Below are 16,573 nucleotides of genomic sequence, written 5' to 3' on the forward strand. Positions count from 1 at the left end.
GTAGTAAGGAGCAGCACCAGGTTTACTAAACGAATGCCTTAGAGATGTTGTATAAAGGCCCCTCTGATATCACTCTAATAAATTGACTCTCGTGTGATTATTAATAATCAAACATAAAACGTAGAATACCTTAAGTTCAAATGAAGAAACTTTCTAGCCAGTAATCAAACAGAACAAATTTAATAATAATTAAAAAAAATAAAAACTCAATAAATCCTAATACAAGAATTTAAATTACCCAAATTATAAGCACTTTAAGTCTCTGATATAGTTAAACCCCAAAATCACATTTCACCAACATCACAAAATAAATCAGTGCCATAGCGATTACTTCGGTGTCTGTATACACACACTTGTAGTAAATGTATGAAACTCTTTCACAAGAAGTCTGATTATTCTTGTTACACAAAGTTCCTTAGTGCACAATGTGAACTATTTAAAGTAACCTGTGGGCCCACACACACACTCAGTAGCAGGAGATTCTGATCAATGGTGTGAAAAGCTGCACTGAGGTCGAGCAAAACAAGTAAAGAGACAAAACCCTGATCAGAGGCCAATAACAGTCATTTATCACCTTAACTCTGTGCTATGATGAGGCCGAAATCCTGACTGATACATTTCATAAATGTTGTTCCTCAGTAGATGTGAGCAGAACTGCAGTGCTACAACCTTTTCTAGAATCTTGGAGATAAAGGGGAGGTTTGATATTGGACTGTAGTTGGACATCTGACAGGGTGAAGGTCAGGTTTCTTAATAAGGGGGTTGATACTGCAGTTTGAAGGATTTTGGTACAAAACCAGTGCTAATGGAAGAGTTAATTATTTTAAAACAGGTTCAATTCCCTGTGGAACGATCTGTTTGAGGAAACTTGTAGGCGAGGGATCGAGAATGCAGGTTGATGATTTTGATGAGGAAATTAATGAAATGAAGTCGTTCTCTTGAATAGGAGTAAAACTTTGTAATTGATGGTCTGTTATAATTACACTGCTGTCTACAGGCTAGGATTCTGCTTGTTATTTTCTATGAGGGAGGAGAAATATGCTGATCAGCAGCACTAAAAGATTTTATAGAACTCAGCAGATTCTCCTTCCATGCTATTTGAAATACTGTTCATTTTGTTTGACGTCATTTACGTTCGAATTTTTGAGTGGTCTGTTTTAAGGTGTGTGTATGATCATTATACCACTGTGCTAATTTATTCTCCCTGATCATTTTGGTCTTAAGGGGAGCTCCATCATCTAGAGAGTAATGGAACGTTGATTATAGATATTCAGTGGCCCAGTCGAGCTCTGTGGGGTCAGACGGAGATCTAATTAATATGGTATTATCTGGTAGATTATTGATAAAACGCGCTGCTATAGTTGATGTGAACGTGTTTAACACGGTAACGTGGTGAGGTAGAAATGCAGTGACTGAGGCAGAGTTGATGGTGAGATAAGATAATGATTTGAAATAACTTCAGACTGTGAAATTATGACATTTTTAATTTTTAATCCAAATGTTAACAACAAATCAAGAGTGTGTCTCCAATACGAGTGGCTCCTATAACATTCTGATTAATGAATAGACAAAACTGCTGCTCTTAAGGAGTCTTCCTGATTATCAAAATGAATATTAATGTCACCAATAATTAATGCTTTGTCTAAAGAAGTAGCTAAATTTGTGATGAAATCTGCAAATTCTATGAGAAAATCAGAGTCGGCCCCTGGGGGTCTAGTCAAGTCAAGTCAAGAGGCTTTTATTGTTATTTGTACTATACACAGTTGTATACGGTACACAGTAAAAACGAGGCAACGTTCCTCCAGAACCCTGGTGCTACACTAAACAACATAGAGCTACAACACAACACAAAGCTACATAAAGTGCATCGAGTGCAACCGAGTTCAAACAGTGCAGACAAAAAAACAGTACAGACAGACAGTGTAGACAGACAACACAAGACAACACAAGACAAAACAAACAAAAAAATAAAATAAATACATATAGCGCCAACCGGTAAACCTAAAAACTATACCCGGGAGTGAGTATACCAGGACAATGTAGTGCAAAAGACAGCATGTAAACAGTATAATAAAGTGAAAGGGGAAAAACAGCAGTTAGAGAGTTTGGTACGGTCAAGTATAAATAATAATAAATAAATAAATGGTAGTGGAATGGATTGAGATGGGTAAGTAGTGTGTGTTAAGTGTTTAGTCCAGGTTGTACAGTTCGGTAACACACATTTGAGTGAGTGTGTGTGTGTGTGTGTGTGTGTGTGTGTGTGTGTGTGTGTGTGTGTGTGTGAGTGAGTGTGTGAGTTCCGTTTCAGTTCTGTGTGTTGAGAAGCCTGATGGCTTGTGGAAAGAAACTGTTGCACAGTCTTGTTGTGGCGGCCCGAATGCTTCGGAACCATGTCCCTGATGGTAGGAGAGTAAAGAGTGTGTGTGATGGGTGTGTGTGAGAGGTCTGGGGGTGGGGGTGGGGGTGTGAAGGGGTGTGTGGGGTCGTCCACAATGCTGTGTGCTTTGCGGATGCAGCGTGTGGTGTAAATGTCCATGATAGAGGGGAGAGAGACTCCGATGATCTTCTCAGCTGTTCTCACTATCCTCTGTAGGGTCTTGCGATCCGAGATGGTGCAATTCCCAAACCAGGCAGTGATGCAGCTGCTCAAGATGCTCTCAATGGTACCGCTGCAGAACATGGTCAGGATGGGGGAAGGGAGATGGGCTTTCCTCAGCCTTCTCAGAAAGTAGAGACGGGCTGCTGGGCTTTCTTGGTGATGGAGCTGGTGTTGAGTGACCAGGTGAGTTTATCCACCAGATGAACACCATGGAATTTGGTGCTCTTGACGATCTCCACTGAGGATCCATCAATTATCAGTGGAGATTGGTCACTCTGTGCTCTCCTGAAGTCCACAACCATCTCTTTGGTTTTGTCCACGTTCAGAGACAGGTTGTTTGCTCCACACCAGGCTGTTAACCGTTGCACCTCCTCTCTGTATGCATATCGTTCTTGCTGATTAGACCCACCACGGTCGTGTCATCGGCAAACTTGACGATGTGATTCGAGCTGTGCATTGCTACACAGTCATGAGTCAGCAAAGTGAACAGCAGTGGACTGAGCACACAGCCCTGGGGAGCCCCAGTGCTCAGTGTGGTGGTGCTGGAGATGCTGTTCCCAATCCGGACTGACTGAGGTCTTCCAGTCAGGAAGTCCAGGATCCAGTTACAAAGGGAGGCATTCAGGCCCAGTAGGCTCAACTTCTAAATCAGGTGCTGATGAATGATTGTGTTGAATGCTAAGCTGAAATATTCGTAATAAACAGCATTCGTACATATGAGTCCCTGTTGTCCAGGTGGGTGAGGGCCAGATGGAGGGTAGTGGAGATGGCATCGTCCGTGGAACGGTTCGGACGATACGCAAACTGCATGGGGTCCATGGAGGGTGGGAGCTAGGTCTAAATGTGCCTCATGACGAGCCTCTCGAAGCACTTCATCACGATGGGTGTGAGCGCGACGGGGCGATAGTCATTGAGGCAGGAGACAGTAGATTTCTTCGGCACAGGAACACTGGTTGTTGTCTTGAAGCACGTGGGAACAAGGTTACTGCTCAGGGAGATGTTAAAGATGTCAGTAAAGACACCCGCTAGCTGTTCTGCACATTCCCTGAGCACTCTGCCAGCAATGTTGTCTGGTCCAGCAGACTTCCATGGGTTAACTCTGCATAAAGTTTTCCTCACTTCTGCTGTGGTTAGACAGATCACCTGGTCAGTGAGAGAAGTGCTGGTCTTCCTCGCCTTCACGTTGTTCTGTACCTCAAACTGGGCATAGAAGTTGTTCAGCGCATCTGAGAGGGAGGGGTCACGGTCACAAGCAGGTGATGTTGTCTTGTAATTCGTGATTGCCTGGATGCCCTGCCACATGCGCCGGGTGTCTCCACTGTCCTGGAAGTAGTCGTGGATTTTCTTCACGTGTGCGCGCTTCGCCTCTCTGATGGCACGAGACAGTTTGGCCCTTGCTGTTCTTAAGGTCGCCATGTCCCCTGTTCTGAAGGCAGAGTCTCTTTGTTTCAGCAGCACACGCACATTTGCAGTCATCCATGGCTTCTGGTTGGAGCGTGTAGTGATGGTCTTGGAGATAGTCACATCATCAACGCACTTGCTGATGTAGCTGGTAACTGATGATGTGTACTCCTCCAAGTTGATGGAATCGCCATTGGTTGCAGCCTCTCTAAACATGTCCCAGTCAGTGCACTCAAAACAGTCCTGAAGAGCAGAAGTAGCTCCTTCTGGTCAGGTTTTCACCCGTTTCAGAACCGGTTTAGAGAGTCTGATGAGGGGTCTGTATGCTGGATTTAACATAACAGAGCAGTAGTCTGAGTATCCGAGATGGGGGTGGGGCTCCGCACAATACGCGCCGGGGATGTTTGTGTAAACAAGATCCAGCGTGTTCGCTCCTCTCGTTGCAAAGTCCACATGCTGATGGAGTTTAGGAAGCACAGTCCTGAGATTCGCATGGTTGAAATCTCCGGCGATAATAAACAATCCGTCGGGGTGAGCATTCTGCAGCTCGCTAATAGCGCCGTAGATTTCACACAGTGCCTCCTTAGCATTAGCACTGGGTGGAATGTACACTCCGACAATGAAAACAGTGGTGAGTTCCCGTGGTAAATAAAAAGGACTGCATCTAACAGTCACAAACTCCACTAGCGATGAGCAGTAGCTTGAAACAAGCACAGAGTTCTTACACCATTCCGTGTTGATATAAACACACACGCCACCACCGCGAGTCTTACCGCACACAGCTGCGTTTCTGTCGGCTCGAAACACGGTTAGCCCGTCTAGCTGAATTGCGGCTTCCGGAACTCTGTCGCTGAGCCACGTCTGTGAAAACAAAGACGCAACAGTCTCTAAACTCTCGCCGTGCGGTTCACTGGAGTCGGATGTAGTCCAGTTTATTGTCCAGGAAGCAGACATTTGAAAGAAAAATGGAAGGGAGAGCCGGCCGGCTAGGGTTAGCATTTAGCCTAGCACGGACACCCCCCCGCTTGCCGGGCTTCAGCGTCCTCGAGCAGTGCTTCCGACGTTCCCTCTCCCGGCCACCGGCATCAGGTGACACAGAGGTCTGGGGGCCTGGTCTTTGTGGCCGAGGTCCCAGCAAGCCGAGGTCGCGAAGGTTATTGATGACATAATCATGCAGATTATTGGTTGCATGATGTCTGTACCGTAGCAGTGTCTGGTGCTCGTACACATGAACACAGCTGACTCTGGTGTCTATGTATTGTGGAAGGTCAAGCTAAATATGGTGAAAGCACCATTTTTTGGATCCGGAGAGGCCGCTGCGAGCTACTGTTGCGCCGCCATCTTGAATCTCTATAAATTATAATTCTATAAATCATAATTATTGAAATTTACTGACTGGGCCTGCTTTTGGACACTGAATATTTTATGTTGGTGTAAAGAACTTTAAATGTTTTACATTTGTGTTTAGTTTTTGGTGTGAAGTTTAGATTATTATTATAAATAGCTGTGACTCCTCCTCCTCTGCCATTTAGACGGGGTTGGTGTATGTAACTATACCCAGGAGGACTCGCTTCATTTAATGCTAAAGATTCATTCGGTTTAATCCACGTTTCTGTCAAACACATTATTTTAAACTCCTGGTTGGTAATAATTTGGTTTATAGTCAGTGCTTTTGACGTGAGATCTAATATTCAGCAATCCTATTTTTAGATCAGAGATCAATATTTTGTGTACCTCACAGATGTACTACATTTAGTTGATGAGCACCTGTATGAAAGTGGAGCTGGTAGAACATCACACCGGTGAGGGTATACACAGGTGTGACAGTGAATCTGGTGTTAGAGCTGCCCTCTAGCGGTCACACGCTGTAAGTTCCTCCTAAAAGTTTTAGACTTTGTGTTTTTCTTCAATAAAAAGCTTAATAAATGCTAATTGTAATATCAGGATTAGAAGGATATTATAAACTCCTACAGAAAGAATGTAAAAAGGACTAAAACAGAACAGGACTGTGCACCGTTCCACATAAAGAGAAATATTTAAATAGTTATTGAATTAGATCACAAAAATAAAAATTATCTGGAAAAACGTTTATAAGAGGAAGAGAAATTCTTCATGTATTTACTTATACATATAATATATATATATATTAGGGCTGTCAATCAATTAAAATATTTGTGATTAATCGCATGATTGTCATGAGTTAACTTAATCACACATTTTTTATTTGTCCTAAAAGTACCATAAATTAATACTTTTCATGTTTTTAACTCTAATTAACATGGAAAAGGACAAAGATGATGCTTTATGCAAACGTATGTTTATTATTAGTGAAAACATACTCAACATAGAGCATGAAGACAAAATATACTTGTAAATGTTTGAAAGTAATTATGGTGTTTTAAATGACGTTAATCATCAGGACTACAAACTGAACTTTTTTATGTTTCCACACGGACGGTTTTAGTTGCCGGGTGTCTGCATCATGGTGGATTTTGGTGGTTGATTTGAGACTTAAATAAAACACAACACAAAGTAAAACAAATATTTAGTGATTAAAAATTATTTATTGGTGAAGTTTATTGTTTTTTATATATATCTGAGTAAAGAAAGGATGTCGTAAATAAATGTGTTGCATTGAAGGTTTTAATTTTGCCTCTTTTATATTTATTTATTAAATTTTTTTATAAAAGTGGTCAAACAGAAATGCCTCATTAATCACACGTTAATAAAATGAGTGCTGTTCAAATACATTTGTGTTAACGCGTTATAAATGCATTAATCTTGACAACCCCTATATATATATATATATATAAATATAAGAGAGAGATGGGGGGATGGCACTCGGGATTAAGGGGTGCTGATTGTGCCGCCATGTTGGTTCAAAAGCAGCCCAGAAGAACAGAACCTTCAGATCCAAAATGGAGGCAGTTTCTGGTTTCGGGATGGAAGTAGTACCGCGGCTGGGCAACAGAGGGCGCTCCGAGTCACACGTCTGTCCGGAGACAAAGATGGCGGTGCGGAAGAAAGACGGCGGGCCGAATGTGAAATATTTCGAAGCCTCCGATACCGTGTCTCAGTTCGACAATGTCCGCGTGTGGCTCGGGAAGAATTATAAAAAGGTACTGAGCGGTTTATCTGCATGTGAGACGCAGCTGTAGGAGATGTGTGGAGGTGATGAGGTGGTGATGATGAGGATGAGAGACACGGAGACAGAAATCCAGCTGTTTAAATCCTCTAACCGCATTCAGACAATAGAAGATGCAGAATTAGACTGAAAATCCGATCTAACACCCGATACACACATTCACATTCATCACATCCACACATCAGACTCTTCCCGTGATTAGATCAGGAACACCACGCGCTTTTATCCTTTATCCGGGAGGGGAAAAAACTAAATATGGTTCAGTGCGACACACACACACACACACACACACACACACACGCGGGCGCGCGCGTCCAGATGTGAGTGCGGCTTGATTCGTGTTATTGCATTCTTTTATTAATCTTCTTCACATCTCAATGTTAATGAATGATTTTTTTGTGTGTCCAGTCCAGCCTGCCCCTCCCCTCACCTTCATCATCATCTTCTTCATCTTTACCCATAACCTGCCTGTCACAATAACACACATACACACACACACACACACACACACACACACACACACACACACACACACACTGGTCGGGGTGTTTAGAGATATTTGATGATTAGGTTGGAGAAGTGGGGTGTGTAAACTTATGCACAGCGAAGACTCTGGGAGATGTAGTAAATACTAGGCAGAGTCTCAGTCTGAACTCAGAGCGTGTTCATGAGCAGATAATAACTCAGTCATTACTGCTGATAGTGATGGTCTCAGGGCCGTAAGTATTCACACCCCCCTTTACACTGGTCTCCACACCTCTGCTCCTCCCCCTGAGAACTCTGACCACGTTGAGGAGCATGCTGGTCCAACATGACCTTCTGATGACCTTCTGTCTCTCCCACTGTCTCAATCTGTCTCTCTTAATATCTCCCTTTATGTCTCACATTGTTTTATTCTGTCTCTCTCACTGTTTCCCTATGTCTCTCTCACTATCTCATTCTGTCTCTTTTACAGTTTCCTCTGTGTCTCACATTGTCTCATTCTGTCTCTCTCACTGTCTCTTTGACTCACTGTCTCATTATGTCTCTCACTGTCTACCTCTGTCTCACTCACTCTCTGTCTCACTTACTGTCTCCCTCTGTCTCTCTCACTGTCTACCTCTGTCTCACTCACTCTCATTCTGTCTCTTTCACTGTCGTCCTCTATGTCGCATACTGCCTCATTCTGTCTCTCTCATTGTCTCTTTCTGTCTCTTTCACTGTCTCCGCCTGTGTCTAATTCTGTCTCTATCACTGTCTTATTCTGTCTCACTGTCCTCCTCTGTTGCTCTCACTGTCTGTCTCTGTGTCTCACACTGTCTCCTCTGTCTCTTTCACTGTCTTATTGTCTCTTACTGTCTTTCTTTGTCTCTCTCACTGTCTCCTCTGTCTCTTTCACTGTCTTATTGTCTCTTACTGTCTTTCTTTGTCTCTCTCACTGTCTCCTCTGTGTCAGATAATAACTCAGTCATTACTGCTGATAGTGATCGTCCCAGGGCCCTAACTATTCACCCCCTGTACACTGGTCTTCACACCTCCGCTCCTCCCCTTGAGAACCCTGACCACGTTGAGGAGCATGCTGGTCCAACATGATCTTCTGCTGCCCCTGAACCCCTTAATGCAGCATTTTAACCCAAACTCTGACTGATAACTTCACAGAGTTCTGTCTCAATCTTGTTCTGATCTTTTGATGGTCTTCATGATGCTCGGCATTCTGCTCACTCAGGGACTTCTGATAGAACCTCAATCATCAAACCCAACTACTGATTCATGTTTTCCTCAGGAGTGTGTGTGTGTGTGTGTGTGTGTGTGTGTGTGTGTGTGTGTGTGTGTGTGTGTGTGAGATGGGGAGATGAATACTTACAAAGCCTCAACTCGAAAAGTTAATAATAACAATGTGCAGTAATCCTCTGTCTCTCTCACTGTCCCATTCTGTCTCTCTTACTGTCTTCCTCTGTCTCTCTCACTCTTTCGCTTTCTCTCTTTCTTACTGTCTAATTCTGTGTCTCTCTGTGTCTCACACTTTCATTCTGTCTCTTACTGTCTCCTCTGTGTCTCACACTCGCTCTGTCTCTCTCATTGTCTCCTGTGTGTCTCACAATTTCTCATTCTATCTCTCATTGTCTCACTCTTTCTCTCTTACTGTCTCCTCTGTCTCACACTCTCATTCTGTTTCTCTCACTGTTTCATCATGTCTCTCTCACTGTCTACCTCTGTCTCACTCACTCTCTGTCTCACTTACTGTCTCCCTCTGTCTCTCTCACTGTCTACCTCTGTCTCACTCACTCTCATTCTGTCTCTTTCACTGTCGTCCTCTATGTCGCATACTGCCTCATTCTGTCTCTCTCATTGTCTCTTTCTGTCTCTTTCACTGTCTCCGTCTGTGTCTAATTCTGTCTCTATCACTGTCTTATTCTGTCTCACTGTCCTCCTCTGTTGCTCTCACTGTCTGTCTCTGTGTCTCACACTGTCTCCCTCTGTCTCTTTCACTGTCTTATTGTCTCTTACTGTCTTTCTTTGTCTCTCTCACTGTCTCCCTCTGTCTCTTTCACTGTCTTATTGTCTCTTACTGTCTTTCTTTGTCTCTCTCACTGTCTCCCTCTGTGTCAGATAATAACTCAGTCATTACTGCTGATAGTGATCGTCCCAGGGCCCTAACTATTCACCCCCCCTGTACACTGGTCTTCACACCTCCGCTCCTCCCCTTGAGAACCCTGACCACGTTGAGGAGCATGCTGGTCCAACATGATCTTCTGCTGCCCCTGAACCCCTTAATGCAGCATTTTAACCCAAACTCTGACTGATAACTTCACAGAGTTCTGTCTCAATCTTGTTCTGATCTTTTGATGGTCTTCATGATGCTCGGCATTCTGCTCACTCAGGGACTTCTGATAGAACCTCAATCATCAAACCCAACTACTGATTCATGTTTTCCTCAGGAGTGTGTGTGTGTGTGTGTGTGTGTGTGTGTGTGTGTGTGTGTGTGTGTGTGTGTGTGTGAGATGGGGAGATGAATACTTACAAAGCCTCAACTCGAAAAGTTAATAATAACAATGTGCAGTAATCCTCTGTCTCTCTCACTGTCCCATTCTGTCTCTCTTACTGTCTTCCTCTGTCTCTCTCACTCTTCGCTTTCTCTCTTCTTACTGTCTAATTCTGTGTCTCTCTGTGTCTCACACTTTCATTCTGTCTCTCTTACTGTCTCCCTCTGTGTCTCACACTCTCGTTCTGTCTCTCTCATTGTCTCCCTGTGTGTCTCACAATTTCTCATTCTATCTCTCATTGTCTCACTCTTTCTCTCTTACTGTCTCCTCTGTCTCACACTCTCATTCTGTTTCTCTCACTGTTTCATCATGTCTCTCTCACTGTCTCCCATTGTCTCACACTCTCATTCTGTCTCTCTCACTGTCTCTCTCTGTCTCACACTCTCATTCTGTCTCTCTCACTGTCTCATTCTGTCTATCCCACTGTCTCAACCTGTCTCTTTCACTATCTTCCTCTATGTCTCACATTGTTTTATTCTGTCTCTCTCACTGTCTCCCTATGTCTCTCTCACTATCTCATTCTGTCTCTTTCACAGTTTCCCTCTGTTGCTCTCACTGTCTTACACTGTCTCCCTCTGTGTCTCACATTGTCTCATTCTGTATCTCTCACTGTCTCTTTGACTCTCTCACTGTCTCATTATGTCTTTCACTGTCTACCTCTGTCTCACTCATTCTCATTCTGTCTCTTACTGTCTCCTCTGTCTCTTTCACTGTCTCCTCTGTCTCTCTCACTGTCTCCCTCTATGTTGCACATTGTCTCATTCTGTCTCTCTCATTGTCTCTTTCACTGTCTCCGTCTGTGTCTAATTCTGTCTCTCTCACTGACTTCCTCTGTCTCTATCACTGTCTCCCTCTGTATCTCTCAATATCTTGTTGTCTATCACTGTCTTCCTTTGTCCCTCTCACTGTCTCCCTCTGTGTCTCAAACTGTCTCCCTCTGTCTCTCACATCTCATTATATCTCTAAATGCCTTCCTCTGTCTCTCTCACTGTCTTCCTCTGTCTCATTCTGTCTCCTGTTTCTCACACTGTTTCATTCTGTCTATCTTACTGTCTCCCTTCATCTTTCACAGTCTCATTCTGTCTCTTACAGTTTCATTTTGTCTCTCTCACTTTTCCCCCGTTGGGGATCTGTTGGATAGGGATAGAAGAGTTGGTTATTGAATTTATGGTTTATTGTGTGTTCTGGTTGACTGGTCAATAGTCATGGCAACCTTTGATCTCCAGCTGTTTGTTGCTTCTCCAAGTCTGGATATTTTTGAGATGTGTCGGAAGGATGAACTATTAGAAATAGCTGCTTACTATAGGTGTACCGGTTTCTCAGAGTCTGGTGAAAAAAGAGATCAAGAGTAAGGTTCTTGCGAAGCTTTGTGAATTAGGGGTTCTTAAACTCGTGGCTCGGGGCTAGTGGTGTGGAATTCTTGTTAGGTTCCCACCTTGGCTAGGCCTAGGGGGGTGTGGGAACAATAACCATTTAAATCAAGACCAGAGTTTAGAGTAGTTATTGTTTTAATGGTCAAGTGCAGTAATGTAACAAACAGTTTCCAAGAGTATTTCACAAGGCAAGAAGACGAGACTCACACTGGCAAAACAACATGGACAGTGCCAAAGAAATGAACACAAGAAAAGTTCTACTCTGGGGTGTATATTAAAAGCTTAACCTAACTAACAAACAGCACAGACTAGCTGACTACACTCGGCTACGCTACCAGAAAATACAGTGGGTGGCACCTGCCCTCTGCCCTCTAACTAGGGTGTCTGAACAATGGCAAAACCTACGTGGTGGAATGCAGGTGCACGCACATTCTTACCTGTTCTCAACCCAGGTGAGCTAGTGTAACCGAGACAACTAGCAACAACTAGCAAACAACTCTCTCTCTTCTTCTTTCATCCCCCCCCGGGACTTCAGGAGCTGCTTTTAAATGGAAGGCTCCGCCTCCTCTGGTCGGGCTCTTGCTCATCATTGGTCCTTTTTTTCCAGGCCTCCATTTCAATTACCAGGTAGCTCCACCTATAGATAGTAAAGAGCTGAAGACAGAGCCAAAAAAAGGGGGGGAGGGGGAGAGCAGTAGAAAAAAAAACAGCTTACATGTAACACCCCCCTTTCTCTCTCACAGCCTCATTGTCTCTCTCACTGTTTCATTGTCTCTCTTATACTCATTTTGTCTCTCTCATACTTATTTTGTCTCTCATTGTCAATCTCACTGTCTCAATCGGTCTCACTCATAGTCTAATACTGTCTCATTGTGTCTCTCTCACTGTCTCCCTCTCTTTCTGCCTAATTTCAATTCTAACAAATCAGATTTAAGTATTAATTTATGCTGTATATTACATATAGCTGTAATATGCATGGAGAAAACTAGAAAGCAGGTTCCTCAGGGGGTTCATTGTGCATTTAAGATCACACACACACACACACACACACACACACACACACACACACACACACACACACACACCACTAGCTTGATGCTAATAAAACACACTTTAGTGTGACAGTGGTTAATATTTGTAAAGGTCTGTATCTATGACAGACGAAGTGTGTGATGTTTGCACTCCACACTCTACACCGTGGTAACGATAATAACCAGCACTGACACATTGCCGTGTAGCGTGTATACAAACCACCACAACACAATGACACAAACCACCACAACACAATGACACAAACCACCACAACACAATGACACAAACCACCACAACAACACACCACAAACCACCACAACTTAATTCTCATCAGTGATGCTGTATTAAAGTAACCTGATGCGTGTGTGTGTGTGTGTGTGTGTGTGTGTGTGTGTGTAGTATATCCAGGCGGAGCCGCCCACTAATAAATCTCTGTCCAGTTTGGTGGTTCAGCTGCTGCAGTTCCAGGAGGAAGTTTTCGGCCGACATGTCAGCAACCCTCCTCTCACCAAACTACCGGTACACACACACACACACACACACACACACACACACACAAACCCTTCTCTCACCAAACTACCATTACACACACAGACACACACAAACCCTCCTCTCACCAAACTACTGTACACACACACACACACACACACACACACACACACACACACACACACACACACAAACCCTTCTCTCACCAAACTACCATTACACACAGACACACAAACCCTCCTCTCACCAAACTACTGTACACACACACACACACACACACACACACACACACACACACACACACACACACACACACACACCTTCTCCTCTCACCAAACGATTGGTACACACACACATATACACACACCTCCTCTCAGCAAACTGCCGGTACATACACACACACACACACACACACACACACACACACTGATCTCACAAAACTGCGGTACATACACACACAGACTGATCTCACCAAACTACCGTAAACAAACACACACACACACACACACACACACACACACACACACACTGATCTCACCAAACTACAGATACACACACACACACACCTCCTCTCACAAAACTACCGGCACACAAACACACACCTCCTCTCACCAAACTACCAGTACATACACACACTCTCTTCTTACCAAACTACTTATACACACACACAAACCCTCCTCTTACCAAACTACCAGTACATACACACACCTCCTCTAACCAATCTACTGGCACACACACACACACACACACACACACACACACACACACACACACACACACACCTCCTCTTACCAAACTACTGGTACACACACACACACACACACACACACACACACACACACACACACACACACACTACTCTCACCAAACTATCGGCACATACACCCTTCTCTCACGAAACTAAACGGTACACATACACATACACATACACACACTGACACAGCCACCCTACTCCTACCAAACTACTGGTACACACACACACACCCTTCTCTCACCAAACTACCGCACACACACACACACACACACACACACACACACACACACACACACACACACACACCTCCTCTCACCAAACTACGGTACACACACACACACACAAACCTTCTCTCACCAAACTGCTGGTACATACACACACACAAACACACACACCCTTCTCTTACAAAATTACTGGTACACACAAACCCTCCTTTCACCAAACTACCGTACACAAACACACACCTCCTCTCACCAAACTACTGGTACACATAAACACCCTCCTCTCACAAAACTACTGCACACAAACACACACCTCCTCTCACCAAACTACCAGTACATACACACACTCTCTTCTTACCAAACTACTTATACACACACACAAACCCTCCTCTTACCAAACTACCAGTACATACACACACCTCCTCTAACCAATCTACTGGCACACACACACACACACACACACACACACACACACACACACACACACACACACCTCCTCTCACAAAACTACCGGTACACACACACACACACACACACACACACACACACACACACACACACACACACTACTCTCACCAAACTATCGGCACATACACCCTTCTCTCACGAAACTAAACGGTACACATACACATACACATACACACACTGACACAGCCACCCTACTCCTACCAAACTACTGGCGCACACACTTCTTTCACCAAACTACCGCACACACACACACACACACACACACACACACACACACACACACACACACACACACCTCCTCTCACCGGTACAAAACACACACACAATCCTCTCACCAAACTGCTGGTACATACACACACACACACACACACCTTCTCTTACAAAATTACTGGTACACACAAACCCTCCTTTCACCAAACTACCGTACACAAACACACACCATCCTCTCACCAAACTACTGGTACACATAAACACCCTCCTCTCACAAAACTACTGCACACAAACACACACCTCCTCTCACTTATCTATCGGTACACACTCTCTTCTTACCAAACTACTGGTACACACACACAAACCCTCCTCTCACCAAACTACCAGTACATACACACACCCTCCTTTCACCAAACTACTGGTATACACACACACACACACACACACACACACACACACACACACACACCCTTCTCTTACCAAACTACCAGTACACACACACACCTCCTCTCACCAAACTCCTGGTACACACACACCTTCTCTCACCAAACTACCGGTACACAAACACACACACCCTCCTGTCACCAAACTACCGCACACAAACACACACCTCCTCTCACCTATCTATCGGTACACACACTCTCTCTCTTCTTACCAAACTACTGGTACACACACACAAACCCACCTCTCACCAAACTACCAGTACATACACACACCTCCTCTCACCTATCTATCGGTACACACACTCTCTCTTCTTACCAAACTACTGGTACACACACACACACAAACCCACCTCTCACCAAACTACCAGTACATACACACACCTCCTCTCACCAAACTACTGGTACACACACACACACACACACACACACACACACACACACACACCTTCTCTTACCAAACTACCAGTACACACACACACACCCTTCTCTTACCAAACTACCAGTACACACACACCTCCTCTCACCAAACTCCTGGTACACACTCACCCTTCTCTCACCAAACTACCAGCACACAAACACACACACCTCCTCTCACCTATCTATCGGTACACACACTCTCTTCTTACCAAACTACTGGTAAACACACACACACACACACACACACACACACCCTTCTCTCACCAAACTACCAGTACACACACACCTCCTCTCACCAAACTACTGGTACACACACACACACACACACACACACACACACACACACACACACACACACACACACCTCCTCTCACAAAACTACTGCACACAAACACACACACACACACACACAACCCTCCTCTCACAAAACTACCGGCACACAAACACACACACACACACACACACACCTCCTCTCACCTATCTATCGGTACACACACTCTCTCTCTTCTTACCAAACTACTGGTACACACACACACACACACACAAACCCTCCTCTCACCAAACTACCGTACACACACACACACACACACACACACACACACACACACACACACACACACACAAACCCTTCTCTCACCAAACTACCATTACACACAGACACACAAACCCTCCTCTCACCAAACTACTGTACACACACACACACACACACACACACACACACACACACACACACACACACACCTCCTTTCACGAAACTACTGGCACACACACACACACACACACACACACACAACCTCCTCTCACATAACTACTGGCACACACACACACACACACACACACACACACCCTCCTCTTACCTATCTATCGGTATATACACACACCTCCTCTCACCAAACTACTGATACACACACACACACACACACAAACCCTCCTCTCACCAAACTACCGTACACACACACACACACACACACACACACACACACACACACACACACACA

At 44.3% G+C, this 16,573-nt stretch overlaps 1 protein-coding gene across 1 annotated transcript in view; it reads left to right on the top strand.

The window, feature by feature from the left end:
• Positions 1 to 6,992: 6,992 nt before the first annotated feature.
• The window catches only part of smarcc2 (SWI/SNF related, matrix associated, actin dependent regulator of chromatin, subfamily c, member 2), a 35,830-nt gene continuing 26,249 nt past the window's right edge, over positions 6,993 to 16,573 (top strand). The window contains 2 exon segments of the mRNA XM_046858549.1: positions 6,993 to 7,119; positions 12,973 to 13,092. Of these exon segments, the coding sequence (XP_046714505.1) occupies positions 7,009 to 7,119; positions 12,973 to 13,092 (231 nt within the window). The 5' untranslated portion in view covers positions 6,993 to 7,008.

Source organism: Silurus meridionalis, chromosome 1 (assembly GCF_014805685.1).
Source record: "Silurus meridionalis isolate SWU-2019-XX chromosome 1, ASM1480568v1, whole genome shotgun sequence".
Taxonomy (NCBI): Eukaryota; Metazoa; Chordata; class Actinopteri; order Siluriformes; family Siluridae; genus Silurus; species Silurus meridionalis.